Source organism: Helicoverpa zea, chromosome 16, assembly GCF_022581195.2.
Source record: "Helicoverpa zea isolate HzStark_Cry1AcR chromosome 16, ilHelZeax1.1, whole genome shotgun sequence".
NCBI classification, from domain to species: domain Eukaryota; kingdom Metazoa; phylum Arthropoda; class Insecta; order Lepidoptera; family Noctuidae; genus Helicoverpa; species Helicoverpa zea.
Genome location: NC_061467.1, coordinates 2,852,082 through 2,867,150, shown reverse-complemented (window position 1 = coordinate 2,867,150; position 15,069 = coordinate 2,852,082). Strand labels below are relative to the sequence as shown.

At 37.6% G+C, this 15,069-nt stretch overlaps 3 protein-coding genes across 3 annotated transcripts; 2 read left to right on the top strand and 1 right to left on the bottom strand.

Annotated features, from left to right (window-relative positions):
- Window positions 1-75: 75 nt before the first annotated feature.
- On the bottom strand, window positions 76-9,911 carry LOC124637661 (dynein regulatory complex subunit 2). Its single transcript, XM_047174273.1, has 10 exons — window positions 9,822-9,911; window positions 9,314-9,465; window positions 8,860-8,973; window positions 8,305-8,443; window positions 7,856-8,079; window positions 2,522-2,719; window positions 1,889-2,083; window positions 1,565-1,714; window positions 1,216-1,442; window positions 76-723 (listed from the first exon to the last, which is right to left on the bottom strand). Exons 2-10 carry the CDS (start codon window positions 9,446-9,448, stop codon window positions 582-584), a joined length of 1,524 nt encoding a protein of 507 aa, XP_047030229.1. The 5' UTR covers window positions 9,449-9,465; window positions 9,822-9,911; the 3' UTR covers window positions 76-581.
- On the top strand, window positions 5,057-7,690 carry LOC124637662 (odorant-binding protein 59a). The gene is made up of 5 exons (XM_047174274.1): window positions 5,057-5,530; window positions 5,778-6,254; window positions 6,376-6,612; window positions 7,079-7,205; window positions 7,501-7,690. Exons 1-5 carry the CDS (start codon window positions 5,474-5,476, stop codon window positions 7,602-7,604), a joined length of 1,002 nt encoding a protein of 333 aa, XP_047030230.1. The 5' UTR covers window positions 5,057-5,473; the 3' UTR covers window positions 7,605-7,690.
- Window positions 9,912-10,421: 510 nt separating the features above from the next.
- On the top strand, window positions 10,422-14,858 carry LOC124637740 (dynein regulatory complex protein 10-like). Its single transcript, XM_047174378.1, has 8 exons — window positions 10,422-10,593; window positions 10,871-11,115; window positions 11,224-11,331; window positions 12,070-12,232; window positions 12,344-12,479; window positions 12,557-12,706; window positions 13,929-14,058; window positions 14,573-14,858. The coding sequence occupies exons 1-8, from the start codon at window positions 10,467-10,469 to the stop codon at window positions 14,819-14,821; spliced, it is 1,308 nt and encodes a 435-aa protein (XP_047030334.1). The 5' UTR covers window positions 10,422-10,466; the 3' UTR covers window positions 14,822-14,858.
- Window positions 14,859-15,069: the final 211 nt, after the last annotated feature.

Sequence of the window (15,069 nt, the reverse complement as noted above, 5' to 3'; positions counted from 1 at the left end):
TTTTCAAAGAGTAGGCTTATGCTATATGACCTGACCCAAAAATTGATGAGTCTGAGTAGCATTAAAACTATTATATTATCATGATTTCCTTTATTATATTTAATAATTGACAACTTTAATTGACACATATTTCGGCTTAAATAAATTATACCCAGACAGACAAACTTTGGAATACACAATGTCTAATAAGTTATGCATTCAAACGTTAAATTAATTATTAATAAAATATGGATTGATTATCATATTCAAAATAAAATGCAACTTATATCTAATTGACTAGAATATTTGACACCATTGGTCAATTATGAATGATTGAAAGCACATAAAATATGTTAAATTTCAAATTGGGAACAGAAAGACAAACTTTGGAATACACAATGTCTAATAAGTTATGCATTCAAACGTTAAATTAATTATTAATAAAATATGGATTGATTATCATATTCAAAATAAAATGCAACTTATATCTAATTGACTAGAATATTTGACACCATTGGTCAATTATGAATGATTGAAAGCACATAAAATATGTTAAAATTCAAATTGGGAACAGGGCACGAAGAAGTACGTATGTTCGTGTATCATGCAGACTGCAGCCAGCATTGTACGCGCGGGTATGCTCTGATGTCGCTATCCTTGTTGCGTCGCTCGATGTTACGCATACGCTTCTCATGCTGCACTGCGTTCGAGAGTGCACCTTCTATGCACGTTACTGGACGATTCCTGAACAGACAGATACATTATTTATCAAGAATTCTATTTGTTGCAAATCGCAGTATCTATGTACCATCGAATGTTGTTGTAAGTAATTGTTATATGTTAGCAGTGCAGTGTTAGCACTGAAGAGGGTTTACGACTTCGGCTGTGTGTACAGTATCCACAATGATATAAAATGCCGTTAATTATCGCGATGATGGACGTTCAACGCAGGTGCATTGACAACGGTATTCGCATTGCCGTTAAACATTTGTCATTTTCGTTTACATTAATTTGACGGCTTATCGCAAACAATGGTCATTGCAACGTTGACCATTGGAAATATGACCAGCCAGTCACTTCGTCCCGTTAAAATTAACGCAATATCTAACGCGACGTTGGGCATTCACGTTTAACTTGTGAGGCCTATTGGTTATTAAGAGACTACCTGGGTGTTGATAATGTCCATACTTTGCTAAATATAATTCAGGGGATATCACACAAATAAGTAGTACATACAGGATTTTGGTATCCACTTTCGGCGGCTCCGTGCGTATCTTCATGCTTAACGGCCGATCTCTTCCCTTCAGTGCCAAGTCCGTCAAGTATCTCTTGATGTAGTTCTTCAACTGAATGTTCTCCTTCGCCAACTTCGCCTTTTCGGTCTTCAAACAGAGAGCCTGGACCTTAGCCCTGTTAACTTTGAGCAGGAACTTGTCCATTTTACTGTATTCTTTGCATTCATTCTGTAAAGTAATAAAAAGGTTCCAAATGGTTCTTAGGTTCTTAGGTTCCTAGTACCTACATATTTTTAAAAGTAGAGTAGTCAAAGAATTACTTAAGTGCCCAAGTAGTATCTGTTACTTACGATCATATCTTTGTCCAGATGTTCGAAGTCAACGGATTCGATGTCGTACTTCGCATCATCAGTGAGCTTGTCACCCTCGTGCTCATACTTGCTGCAGATTTCTGCCAGCTGCAGTATTTTGTTCACTTTATCACACATGTCTTCAAGATGCTGAAAATATTATTTTAGTCTAAGTATTTATATTTAAAAATGAATATTACAAGCAGCGACAATGACGACTGTCTATTGTTCCACTGCAGTGCACAGGCCTCTTCTCATACTATCCTTTCTTCTCTGTATAATGAAAACTGAAAAAGTTTTAATAAATACTTTTGCATGTGTAACCTTTATAGCATCCTGGCTGGCATTAACCATGATGTTAAGATCGTGGCTGCTTTTACTGCTCTCCACCTTGGAGTCCCTCTTCATCTGAAGATACTTGCGTGTCAGTTCCTCCTTGCGGCTCGCCATGCGCGTCAGTTTATCGGTCATAGTGCTCGTCGTCTTCTGCCATTCGTGTTGCAGGTTCATCAAGTTTTCCTGAGGAATTGGAGGATAGGTAGGTACATGTATAGGGTGGACAAGTGAATTCCATGGTAAGTATCTATGGAAACTTTATGGAAGTATCTGGAGCAAGCAAATCAAATTCATATTTTTTGTTTAGGATGTAAAATCTTCGTGCTGCTGCGCACTTTAATGTCGCAATGCTGATTTGTTCTGGCTTTTGTATTGGGTCCCTCCATTCATCAAGGTCCTCACACAATTAAGTTGCGTTATATTTACCATGTGTGTGTAGATTTTGGGGCAATAACAAATTAGAACGCCATTTATGAAAATTGTTTCAGTCGAACTCAATGTCTACTTTAGTCTGTTGTGTTATCTAGCCTAAGTAGCCTAAGACCATCTTGCAGAACCCGACGCTCTTTAACCTTTGACATTACCTACATTAATTGCCTATTCAAGTAGGCAATCTCTTACACTAGCAAGTTGTATCTGGTAGTCGTTCTTAGCGATCTCCTTCTGGTAGAAGTCGTCCTTCTCTCGCAGGCTGTGGTAGTGGCTCATGATGGGCTCGTGCTCCTCTTGATACGACTTGTAGACCTCACGGAGTTTGGTCCAGTACATCTCGATTACCAACTGCTTGGGCGTGCAGAAGCTTAGCAGATCCTCTTCATGCTGGAATTAAGATGTTCAAAAAATAGACACACCCTGATAACCAATTATAACTTTGAAAGCTGCAGTGGTTTTCTGTCACTAAAGTTGGTTAAAAAAAACAGTGTTAAATAAAGAGAATAAGTATGTATTCCCAAATGAAATACTATCATTTATTTATTTATCACAAAATTACTTTTATGGTTTTTTAAATATTTTATTTCACCAATAGGTAGGTAATGGTACGGTCAAATGGGTGTAAGTACATGCTCTCCAAGTTATCATTGATTGCGAGAATGACAGAATGACTAGGATAGACATACTACGGTATACAGTTTTACGCACTAAATAAACAGGAAGTTTAAATTCTATGCGGCTATAGAATGTAGACTGTAAAACTCAGTGGATTGCCCTGAACAAATTGTAGGAGTTTCATAATTGAATTATCTACATGAGCTTGCACGTTATGCGAATTTTACGCTTCAAAAAACAATCCCCAGACATTATATTTGTAGATACCTACTTTGCAACTATGCTCCTAGAAGCAATAAATAATATTAATTGTAGGCTAGGTTGTAAGCTATTTTAAAATGTCCTTAACACTAGAAAGACCAGAGTGGTCAAATGACTCCAATGAAGTTTTTGATCAATCATATTTTCAAAACCAAAGCATTGAAATCGCTGTGGTTTTATGACTTTTAATATTTCGTAATTCTTTACATTATTCTGATGTGTCGATACCGAAAGCAAGATAAATACGAATTAAAAATTATCATCTACCTAGAAAGACCGCAGTGGTCATTTGACACCACTACACACCTTATTGTGGGTAGTTAAACTAAAATATTTGCATTGATGTTGATTCAAAGTGCTTATGTTATGGTTTCCCATATTTAGGGAGAGATGAAGGCCATCCACAAAATCAAAGTTTAGGCGAGTGCGTTGTATTGCTACTAATGGACTCATACTTGAATAGTGGTCGAAATATAACAACTGATATTTTTTTTACCAGTATAAGTTTATCAAAAAGCTAATTGAAAAACGTACATCAATAGTTGGTACGGTAAACAAAATACGAAGAGATATTCTAGCTACTATAAAAAAATGCAACCCTCAGTTTATATGAAACACATATTCACAACTCTGAAACCTGCGCACATACAGTTTATCAAGGAAAACCTTCAAAATCATTTATGATTCTTAGTTCACTTCACTCTTATGTATTTGTTGATCCAGAAGAAGCAAAAAAGAAGCCGAACATGGTGAAGTTTTACGATGCTACGAAATTTGGAGTACCTGGGCGTAATTGATCAAATGACCAAGAAATATAGTGTCAAAGCAGCTTCTGCTCGTTGGCCCTTACAAGTGTTTCATGATATTATGAATTTGGCAGCAACCAATTCTTAGATTTTGTACAAAAATCCGAGAAAAAAGGTCATTCTTGACTTGGCAAGGGAGTTTATCGCCCGAGATACCCACTCCCTGATGACGCCATCTAGGTACTTCACAGCCCGATAATAGCATACCCCAGACCCTGAAGAAGAACGTAGCCAAAAGAGAAAACGGTGTCACGTCATTGTTACGTGCAAAAATGCAGACAAAACCAACAAATCTTGTATTAGTTGTAAAAAGCCTTTGTGTGGTTCTTGTAATGTAAACATGGAGCTAAAACATCAAAAATGTGCCATTTTTTTTTCATTTTTATATCACATAATGGATGTTTAATTACTATTAAAGTCTTTTATTTTCTATTAGATGTTAATCAATAAAAAATAAAACGATAATACACGAATAAAACATTACAACCCATGAATGGGTCATTTGACCCCACTTGGTCTTTGTAGGTAGTTAAAAATTTCGGTCTTTCTAGTGTTAATGATCGCGGTTGTGGCACGTATGTAGGTATTGTTAATCGAGAAGGACATCAAAATGTACCTAGTTAAGCTTGTTTAGATTTTCTGTAATTCTCATATATGACAATGGCATAAAAATTAGAGCCAGATAAAATCTTAACCGAGACAACTAAATACATAAAAAATACTAATTGAACATCACAACATACTTATTTCTGATATACTCGTTATAGAAGTGGTATAATATTGCAATTTCCAACTGGCCACATGAGGTTTTCCTGTAATTAGTGGCCGTGGTCCGGAGCCGACCATGTAGCCCTGACAGCCTGACAGCCGTGACTGATGACTTGTCTGATATCATGCTGGATAAGGACAGTAAATAGGTACCTATGTACGTTTTAATATGGAACGGTACTTGGGGATAGGTAAAATGAACTAAGTATACTAGAATTTATTTGATGTCCTATTGCAGGAATAGAGAGATTCCTATCCTTGATAAAGAGTATTCCATGATTTTTATCAGGGAGCCAGCTTCGATTATAGGAATAGTCTGCTTGAATAATCAAGTCCAAACACCTGAAGATCTAGTCTAAGATTAATTTAGTCTCCCTAGACTAACTCTGCCGGTGCTCAGGACTGTTCCCAAAAGGGACAGCGGCCCTACTACACCGAGGGCTGATGTTTTGGTATGCAAGGAAGACGAGAATGTATATCACACAAAACCCACAACTTCCATAAAAATATCGAGTCCACTTAATTCAAAAGCGCATTAAGTACAGTGCGCATGTCACCCGACAATTAGTCATATTTGGATGGAGCTTGTCACCTTTTGTGTCTGTGGTGAGTGATGCGTGGACGCCGTTATTATATATACGGTGTTCCATGACCACCAGGTGACATTGTTTGTGCTGCTGTGGTCGTCAACATGTGCCTTGTCAAGTACCACGTGCTTATATTCTGCTTAATAGTAGCAGAGAGTTATGTGAGTAAAATTTATATTTGGTTAGGTAATTTAACGATCTTGTTGAAGGATTACAATTGAAGGTTTGCATCCTATAGTAAAATAAAGAAGATGGATCAAAAAAAATCTATCGATTTGCCCCATTACGCAGATGCAATTGTTCGCTGTTTCTTGCCGTATGTTTGTAAAAAAAAATAATTGAGAATCTGAGTAACTACCAAATATAACGTAGGTACTATACTTATAACAATCCTCGTGTGTTATTTAGGCTTTGAATTGTCGATCGAGCGGAGGGCCGAAAGAAGCCGAACTGAAGAACATTTACAAGAAATGTTTGAAATTGCAAGAAGGGCGTAACTCAAGCAGAGGAAACTCTGATCAAGACTGGAAAGACTCCCGAGGTCAAATACAGAGAAGTGACTGGGAAAGAGGTCGGATAGGAAGTAGAGAAAATAAAAGCAGTAGAGATGACAGAATGGGTGGTAAAGATAGAAAGGGAGGCAGTAGCATGAGGGATAGGAATGATATGATGGGAAGAAGCGACGATAGAATGGATAGGAATGATAACAGGAGAAACAGGGATGATGATAGAATGAGCAGTAGCAATGATAGATCGGGAGGCAGAAATAGAATGGGCAATCAGAATAACAGGAATGATATGGCCAATAACCGTGACGACAGGTTTGGAAGAGAAGATTATTTCAACGGCAGAGAAGACTTTCCGCGAAGCGATGAATTTGGAGGCGTGAGTAATTTCTATTAATTTACTTTCCTTCATTATCACGATTTTTCTATATATCATGGACATATAACCCGTATCCAAAATTGTTATTTGTCGTAATGATGTTAGGTTTACGTTTTATCAGGGAATGGACCAATACAACAACTATCACTCAACGACTCAAACACCAAGGAGGTACAAGAGGGAGAGGCGTCCAGAAAACTCTGGTCAAAGAACTCAATACAACCCAAATAGTCACAAAATCTCTGGCTACGAAGACAGCTTTCGATCTGATGAGAGGAATTCAACAGAGAATAGCTCTAATAAGGAGACGGATAATAAAGCTTGTGCTTTGCACTGCTTCTTGGAGAATTTAGAGATGGTTAGTACGTCTTCATTTGCATTATTTTTCAACCTATATAAAAAAAAAACTTTATAGCTAGATACTTTACTATACTATACTGATATACCATACTATTGGAATAAAGAGGATACCATAATATGGAAACAAACGAAACATATTTCGTTTGATTGTTCCCTCCGAAAGGCTCCGAAACTGAACCTATTTGAAAAATCTTCCAATTTTGGGCAGCTAGCTAACCCCATTGCCTATTTTTTATCCGGGTAAGGGACGTAGTACCTTCGAGATGCGGGTGAAACCGCGGGAAACAGCCAGTTAATCGACGTCTATCTTGGTATCCTATAAAGTTAACATGATCCACTTTGGTTTAATTAATACCAGTGCTACAATGTGTGATTATAATTAAAACAATCTCCCACGAATTGCTGTTGATGAGTCCAATGAACGACTAGCAGCTGATGAGATTAATGTTTTAATTCCCTCTTAGACAGGGGAAGATGGTATGCCAGACAGATATCTGGTGACTCATGCGATCACCAAGGATGTTAAGAACGAAGACTTGAGGGATTTCCTACAGGAGTCCATAGAAGAGTGCTTCCAGATCTTGGATAATGGTATGTAGTGCCTACTTCCCTAAGATCAGCTAGAGAGTCTTGACAGCAATCTTTAATTTATTGACTATCAGTAATTAGTTGTATTAATTTCTGTTGCGCCGACGTTACATATATATTTTTATTGACTGTATACCCAGAGGTGAAAGTTTCAGTTGCATTTAAGACAAGTAATTGGTTTTATTTTACCTATGTGTATTTTCCGACATCCCAAAAAAGGAAGTTCTCAATTTGACGCTTTGACGATTTTTATTTAACTAAAATAGATCATTATTAGAACTGCTTTAAACTGTTTCAGAAAATACGGAAGACAAGTGCGAGTTCTCGAAAAACCTATTGATATGTTTATCGGAGAAAGGGAGAGCTAATTGCGACGACTGGAAAGATGACTTGAAGTTCTAGCCATAGACAGTGCCTTTTTAATCACGAACCATTGTTCTTTATTATATCAATTTTATTTAAAATCAGTAATAAACTACATATTTGAATACCTATCTTTATTTTTACCGAAATCATCGTAGATTTTCACGCAAAATCCAGAGCTTGCATAGGTGCCTTCTCTAACTAGACTTTAAATTGCGTACTTAATTATCTCCCATACACATAGCTCAGCCTTTATAAGGTTTTTAAAGTTTGTTTTGTGTTTCCCTTACCTCAAGTCTCGCATCATTCTTCTCAGTAGCCCTCTGCGTTTCTATATCCTTTTTCAAAATCTGAAAGTCTCGATCCTGTATGTAAGCGACCAGCTTCAGCTTAAACTCGGCTCGGTCCTGACCGTCTACTAGTTCCATCTCCTCTTTATCCCAATTCTCAAGAAGAGTGTTCTTCTGGTGGTCATATTCAGCTTGTAACTTGTCTAAGCGTTGGTATCCTATGTCTGGAATGATTTCAATAGACTTATTAGAGTACAAGCCAAGCCATAACTAAATCCGGCTGTAGCGCTAGTCTATGCTATTGACATGTGATGATAAATAGTTCGACAATTTTCCCGCCGGATTTGAGTTATGGCGCGCACTTTAGTTATGTTCTTAATTTGAAATAAAACAGCTAGATACATAGACGCAAGTAGTATTTATTCTATCACAGAAAAAAATGTTCTTACTCAAAAAATAGCTGACGTTTTCAGTATGTGCCTGGAACGCTCTTCGGTGCTGTTCGTCGGAGTCATTCGTCGCTTTCATCAGAGCTGTGAGCAGACGATTTTTGCGCTCCAACAGGAAATTAAAGCTAAGCAGCATGTTCTAAAAAAAGTATTTCTTTAGAGTAGACCGATTTCTTCGGCAAAGTTACTTACTTTGCCTGAGAACGGTACCTAACTATAGAATTGGGGGAACTAGGTAGGTACCTACCGTACTAAGAAGGCCAGGAATGGAAAGCGATAAAAGTAAACGATTATTAATATCATTAAATTCAGATGAAGTCAAACCAGAGAATTGAAATTATGTAGGCAACTGGCAAGTCATGCAAAAAGGTAATTACATTATTCTTTAGATGAACTTTCTTTTCAAAGACATTTCTATGTACCTAAATACTTACAAAATCAAATTTTTCATGTTCCATCACAATATCTACGTAAATAACATTAAATCAACCAAAACAGGATAATTAAAACGTAAAACCCTATCAATCGACAATAAATAACAATAAATGGGTTTACCTGTATATCGGTCGCCATTTGTTTGCATTTTATCTTGCGCAGTATGAACCGCCATTGCTGATTTATTTTCGCTGTGTTCAGACGACTGTAGGCTTCTTCTTTATCGAGTTTGTTCTGTAAATAGTAGCAGAGTTGGTGAAATTAGGTATTAGTTTGGTGGATTCTTGGGTTGTACCTAAATTTCTTTGTTTAGTCTCAAAGTCAGATAAAAATGGAGATCAGCTATATATTGTTACTTAGCATTTGGTATTTGAATTTGAATCAGAAATTAGAACCAGGTAGTTGATAATTTTTGATAGGTACTGCCTCTTTTTTGTTTCTTTGTTTGAAATGGTTAATTAAGCTTTTAAAAAGTTGTGTTCTACAGACTTTATCATCATCATTATCAGTATTTTTATCTTCCTGCAGGGCTCGGGCCTCTTTGCTTTAGAGAAAAATATAATTTATAGATGACCTTGATGAACCTATGGATAAGTTCCTGCTTCCTTCTTCGAGCTTCCTCCTCCATATCAGCTCGATGCTGCAGGTACCGAGCTCTCTCCTCATCTGACATCTTCGCCAATTTGTTCACTTTGCCTTTTTTGCCCATTTTGACGGTTTATCTTGCTGAAAAAAAGATTAAGGAGTTGAAATTGAAAATTTATAATTCTGTTGGGATGCTGTGCTGCTAGGACGTTTATTTATCGCCACTTTTTCTTCTACTTAACACAAGAAGGTATATAGCTAATAAGTTGGGCACACGTTGGGCAGGTTTGGGTACTATCCCGCCTAAGTTCAATTGACGCTTTTGGCTTTGAGTGCTGGTAGATACTTTAAGTATAACATTGGCCTTTCTAACATTACCACTTTGATAGAATCATATTAATCACAATATAGGTACCCGCATAGGTACCTACCTACATAGTATCATAATTAAAGTACCTTCTGTAAGAAACAAAATATTTTGGAACAGAAATTCTTACCTTTAAGTAGAAACAATGTAAAATGTGTCTCGTGGACTCTATCAGCTAGTCCCTGATATGCAGTTAAGTACTTATTGAACAAACAAGAACTATCGCGTTGACATGGCATGTGTTTACCTGTTATTGATTATACATATAGCGTTTTACCTAGGCAGCTACAATGTGTGGTAGATATTGTTTAGTAAATATCCGTTCGTTCGTTCAGTAGGTATCTACATACCTAACTATTTATGTACTATATAATTGAAGATCAGGTTAATTAATTCCTTGTAGAAGAGAATCAAAATTCGCATTCCATTTTTAATTTATTGTAACTCAGCTATTAAAACAAGAACATTTTCCACCAGCAACAATGTGAGAAAGTAAATTATTCTGCTGAAGCAGTTAATATTTTTATTGCAACGCCTAAAATATTTTTCCATAAAATATAATAACGTTCCCCCAAAATATTTTCCGATAAATTATAATCTTATTACCATAAACCAACGTTACTGGCTTACAATAATATCGATGACAGCAGAAAAATAAGAAAACAGTATCCATAGCTACGGTTACCATGGTTAACTTTGTTAATTTGATCTGAAAGTTGTGATCAACACAAGTGGAACAATATTTTATTTTGGAAATAAATAAATAGTAATAAACATGGACGCTCCGTCGGCTACTGGGACTATACAGTCCACATCTACATACTCTGACAGTTCTAAAACTAGCAGCAGATCGGCTGCAAGCGCTGAAAGGGATAAAGAAATGGACTTGACGAAAGACAATGGTTAGTAGACTTTCTCATGAAGAACAATAATAGGTATTATTTAATCCCTGAGAGTTATCACTCTATCTGGATTTATCATAATTAATCATACTACTTTAAAGAAACTAATATCAAAGTCTGTCTTAATCTCAGGGGTTACAAGACACACATTTTGTGATTAAAGTTCCTGCAGATAGATGATAGGCACGCTCAACAAATTCCAGCATAGTACATCGTAATATCACAGATTACTTAATACTAAGTTCGGTAAAATACTTAACCATACTGTTCATTCCAGCGGCATCACCAATCGACCTAGAATGCAGCATACAATGCGAGCGCATCACAAAGATCCTAGACGAAGCCATCTACAAATGCAAGCTAGCAATCTGCTTACCAGACCTTGTCCAGGAATACCGGACCTTGAACAATGTCTTAAGCCCGGCCCATATGGACGACCTGATCTTTATCTTCGAGCAGTATGATAACCCTCTGTTTTCTGCCAGTCTTTTGAATGTCGCTGTCATGGAAGATTTGAAAGCTGTAAGTTTTATTAAACCTTTCTGTAACGTTGGCCCTTTCTTTACGTAGACTGTTCTCGTTTTTAATAAGATAATGAATAAGATAAAAATCTGTTATTCCTGTTTCTAGGGTGATTTATCGCTGAAAAACCGCCTGAACCCTGAACTCGGCCACTTGCTCTACATAATGAATAGTTATCCTGAGCTCAGGCCAAAGATTGATGAAATGATCGCCAAGGTAAGTTTGATCTTCGAAATTATAGTTCAAGTATTAGGTACATATTGAACTTTATTATTGCTTTACTCTTCGTTTGTTCTTTTTTTTCCTAAGGAAATACAACGAATCCTATAATTTTGACAATTTATTCCAGATAAGAGATGATGAAGATAATGCCGTAAGTTAATTATTTTTATGTCTTTTGCGAATAAAATAATAGTAGGTACTATAAAGCTTGTGGCACATTATAGCAGCTCCGCAACAGCACGGCTGCAGCACGGCGTCGCCTCGAATTAAGACTATGGCTAGCTGCCAGCGCGCCAACCACGCGCTGTCCGCTTGCCGTCGGCGCGCCGGCCGCGAGGTGTAAGCTTGCTGTCACCGCAAACTCAATATTATTTTAAGACGATTATGATTGAACACGACGTAATGACGTTGTTTCGCTGCCGGCTCGGAGTCGGCGCGCAATTAGCACGCCGTCAGCGCGCTGTACGCATGAGGACCGCTCGCTTGCAGCACGCGGGCGGCGAGTCGAGTTGTGTGGAAGCGACAAGCACGCTGACTGCTCGCCGTTGGCTTTTTCATATTGACATTACGAAATATAATATAATATACACGATTTAATGCTCTAAATTGAATGACAACTTAAATGCTGGTGTGGAGCCGTGCTGTTGCGGTGCTGCTGTAATGTGCCACGTCCTTAATTCATCAAAGCTTGCAGCGAACGAATAGGTTATTGATAATAATTTACGATTCTAGATATCCGCCATAACACCCGGATACGAGTTTCTGCTAGAATTTGAACATTTTAGAGAGCTAATGGTAAAGCAGATGGAGACCACGGCCGCAGAAGAACTGTCTGCTAAGATTAACACGAGGAAATTGGAATCTTCTAACGAGCGTCTCATTGCAAATATCAAAGGTAAGAAAGCTGTAGAGAAAAGTATTTATTAGTTCAATTGTGTATTCATTACTGCAATTATTGTAAGCCAATGTAAATCAAACACTAATCTAAAGCATTCTTATTTATCAGAATACTCAGCTACCTTAAAAGACGAGACTGAGCGCTTCGAGCAGACCATGGCGTTGAAAGCAGAAATTATCGCTAAGTTGGAACATGAACTAGTTCTACTCAGCCATGATGCTACTGTTAAGCTTAAAAAGAAGATGTAAGGAGTGTCTGTTAACGAAGATCTAGATTCTTTCAAAATGTAGAAATCGTTAAACTAATATTAGTTTTTTCTAGTTTGGATTCAGAACGTCAGATGGTACTGGCGACTCGGACCCACGCAGTCAAGAATGAGATGTTGAAAGAAGAGGAGGTGGAGAGTCGGGAAGCTTACGAACAGCTGTTGAGGAATCACCTCATTGAAGAAAAGAATCAGAGGGCACGACGGTAATATTCTTCTTCTTCTTGCGTGTCGATGACATGTCATATATTGAGACTACACTATGTCAGCCCAATATGCCGCCACAGCGAGAGCACGGCCGGATGCGCTCATTAAGTCCTCCTGCGAGCAAGTTTCAGGGCACAGTGGACACGCGATTAGGTGGGACATCGTCTGCTCGGCAGCCCCACGGTAATATTACCTTTAGGAGACATTATGTTCTAGTGCCTACAGGCAAAGGCGTATGTAGGATTTAGACTATCTATAAGCAAGGGATACTCTATACTACTAATGAAGTCGTGGTGGCCTAGTGGGCAAAGAACCAACCTCTCGAGTATGAGGGCGCGGGTTCGATTCCAGGTCAGGCAAGTACCAATGCAACTTTTCTAAGTTTTTATGTATTTTCTAAGTATATCTTAGACACCAATGACTGTGTTTCGGATGGCACGTTAAACTGTAGGTCCCGGCTGTCATAGAACATCCTCAAATCAAATCATTTATTTCATGTAGGCTTTTACAAGCACTTATGAACGTCAATATTATAAATAAGTTTGATTCTAGTTGCCCATTCAAAAAGTAGCTTCCTATGGAGAAGAACGGGCAAGAAACTCCATGGTTACTCTTTTAAAAAACATAATAGGTGTTACAATTTGTATGTATTGATACATACGATAATAACGTGAAAAAGAAATGCTTACAAATTTTTTGGGTTGACTCTGAGAAAGTTATACAATGCAAGTTGAACTAGGAAGTTATAAGAGAAAATTATTATACAAACTATTTTAAGAAGTTAATAAATTAAACAAACCAAGTTATACAAAGCAAAAGAAAAAAGAAATAATAATGATAACAACATGATAGAGCAAGAACATTAATGAGAACAGAGATATTCCTAGACAGCCTGCCAGTCGCCAGGGAAGCCACTCGTGCAATGTAGGACTAACGCCATACATCCTTGTCGTCAATCCTTGGCAGTCGTTACGGGTAGTCAGAAGCCAGTAAGTCTGACACCAGTCTAACCAAGGGGTATTGGGTTGCCCGGGTAACTGGGTTGAGGAGGTCAGGCAGGGCAGTCGCTCCTCGTAAAGCACTAGTACTCAGCTACATCCGGTAAGACTGGAAGCCGACCCCATCATAGTTTGGGAAAAAGGCTCGGAGGATGATGATGATAAGCAAGGGATACTCATCAACGCTTAGAAAATATCGCTAATTACCAATTTATTTACAAAGATTCAAAGTGGAAACGCAGTTGCTGTCATGGCTACAGAAGTATGACCTCGAGATGAGTGACAAGCAGGTAGAATTCGACGAGTTTTCGCAGAAGTATGATGAAGAAGTGGAAAAATGCGAGGAGTTGGAGGTTTGTGGTTTTTTTATTGATGGAAATATGAGATATAAGCCACCTTATTATAAAATGTGATTTTATAAAAGTACCAGCTTTTGTACCACTTTTAAACCACCGTCCCGAACAAAATTAGTGTACTAAACCTATTTCTAAAGCGGGTACTTCTTAAAGCCACGTTTTATAGTAAGGTGGCAAAGGTTTATAATAAATTCGTTCCAATTTATCGTTTTGAATTATGTAAACGAGATGTTTGATGAATTGCTTAAATGCATACTTTTCTTATACCAATTTGTTATTTATCAATGAGTTACATTGACTTTCAATATGACGTCTCGCTAATTCAGAAACTATGTGACCAAAAATTACCGTAAACCATAGATTTAAGACAAATAAACATGTCAAACGTCATTAATCAATCACCGCCCGCGTATAAAAGATTGGACCGGTGCTCCATACATTTAGAAACATTTCCTTTCGTAAAAAAAATAGGTAAAATGGGTCTTTTATGTAACTATTTTTCAACCAACAGAAACAACTGGCAGAACAAGACGTCGAGTACATTCCGTTGATGGCCGAGCGTGAAGCGGAATACCACCAGGAGATGACGGAGAAGATGAACAAGTTCCTAATGGATCACGCCGCGAGAGTCATACAGCACGCGTGGAAAGAAGTGCTCGCCAACCGAGCCGAGAAGAAGAAGGTAAGGATTTTAATAAATAGTGAACCAAGCAAAACGTTCAATTTAGTTATGGCTTTAATGAAGACTAATTTTCATTAACATATTTAAAAAATGCTAGCAGAAGAAAGTTTGTACATCCAGGCTTTCTTTGCTAATCTTCTGCCATTAAAAGCTTGTTGCAGATGACGATGTTTCACTTTATTCAAAAGCTTTGTTACTCAAACGTTCATACATAATCATATTCTTTTTCATGCAGCTTAAAGGGAAGGCTAAAAAAGGAAAGAAGAAAGCTTAAAAAATATATTAAGTATATCCTCGACCTTCCAAACTCCTTTGCCCCAAATCTA

Coding starts and splice junctions, on each gene's coding strand:
- LOC124637662 (XM_047174274.1), top strand. CDS start 5,474: ATGTGCCTTGTCAAGTACCACGTGCTTATATTCTGCTTAATAGTAGCA. Junction 6,255..6,375: donor GAAGCGATGAATTTGGAGGC/GTGAGTAATTTC, acceptor ACGTTTTATCAG/GGAATGGACCAATACAACAA. Junction 7,206..7,500: donor CTTCCAGATCTTGGATAATG/GTATGTAGTGCC, acceptor AAACTGTTTCAG/AAAATACGGAAGACAAGTGC.
- LOC124637661 (XM_047174273.1), bottom strand. CDS start 9,448: ATGGGCAAAAAAGGCAAAGTGAACAAATTGGCGAAGATGTCAGATGAG. Junction 8,974..9,313: donor TTATCCATAGGTTCATCAAG/GTCATCTATAAA, acceptor TACTATTTACAG/AACAAACTCGATAAAGAAGA. Junction 8,080..8,304: donor AAACGTCAGCTATTTTTTGA/GTAAGAACATTT, acceptor AAATCATTCCAG/ACATAGGATACCAACGCTTA.
- LOC124637740 (XM_047174378.1), top strand. CDS start 10,467: ATGGACGCTCCGTCGGCTACTGGGACTATACAGTCCACATCTACATAC. Junction 10,594..10,870: donor GGACTTGACGAAAGACAATG/GTTAGTAGACTT, acceptor TGTTCATTCCAG/CGGCATCACCAATCGACCTA. Junction 11,116..11,223: donor TCATGGAAGATTTGAAAGCT/GTAAGTTTTATT, acceptor TCCTGTTTCTAG/GGTGATTTATCGCTGAAAAA.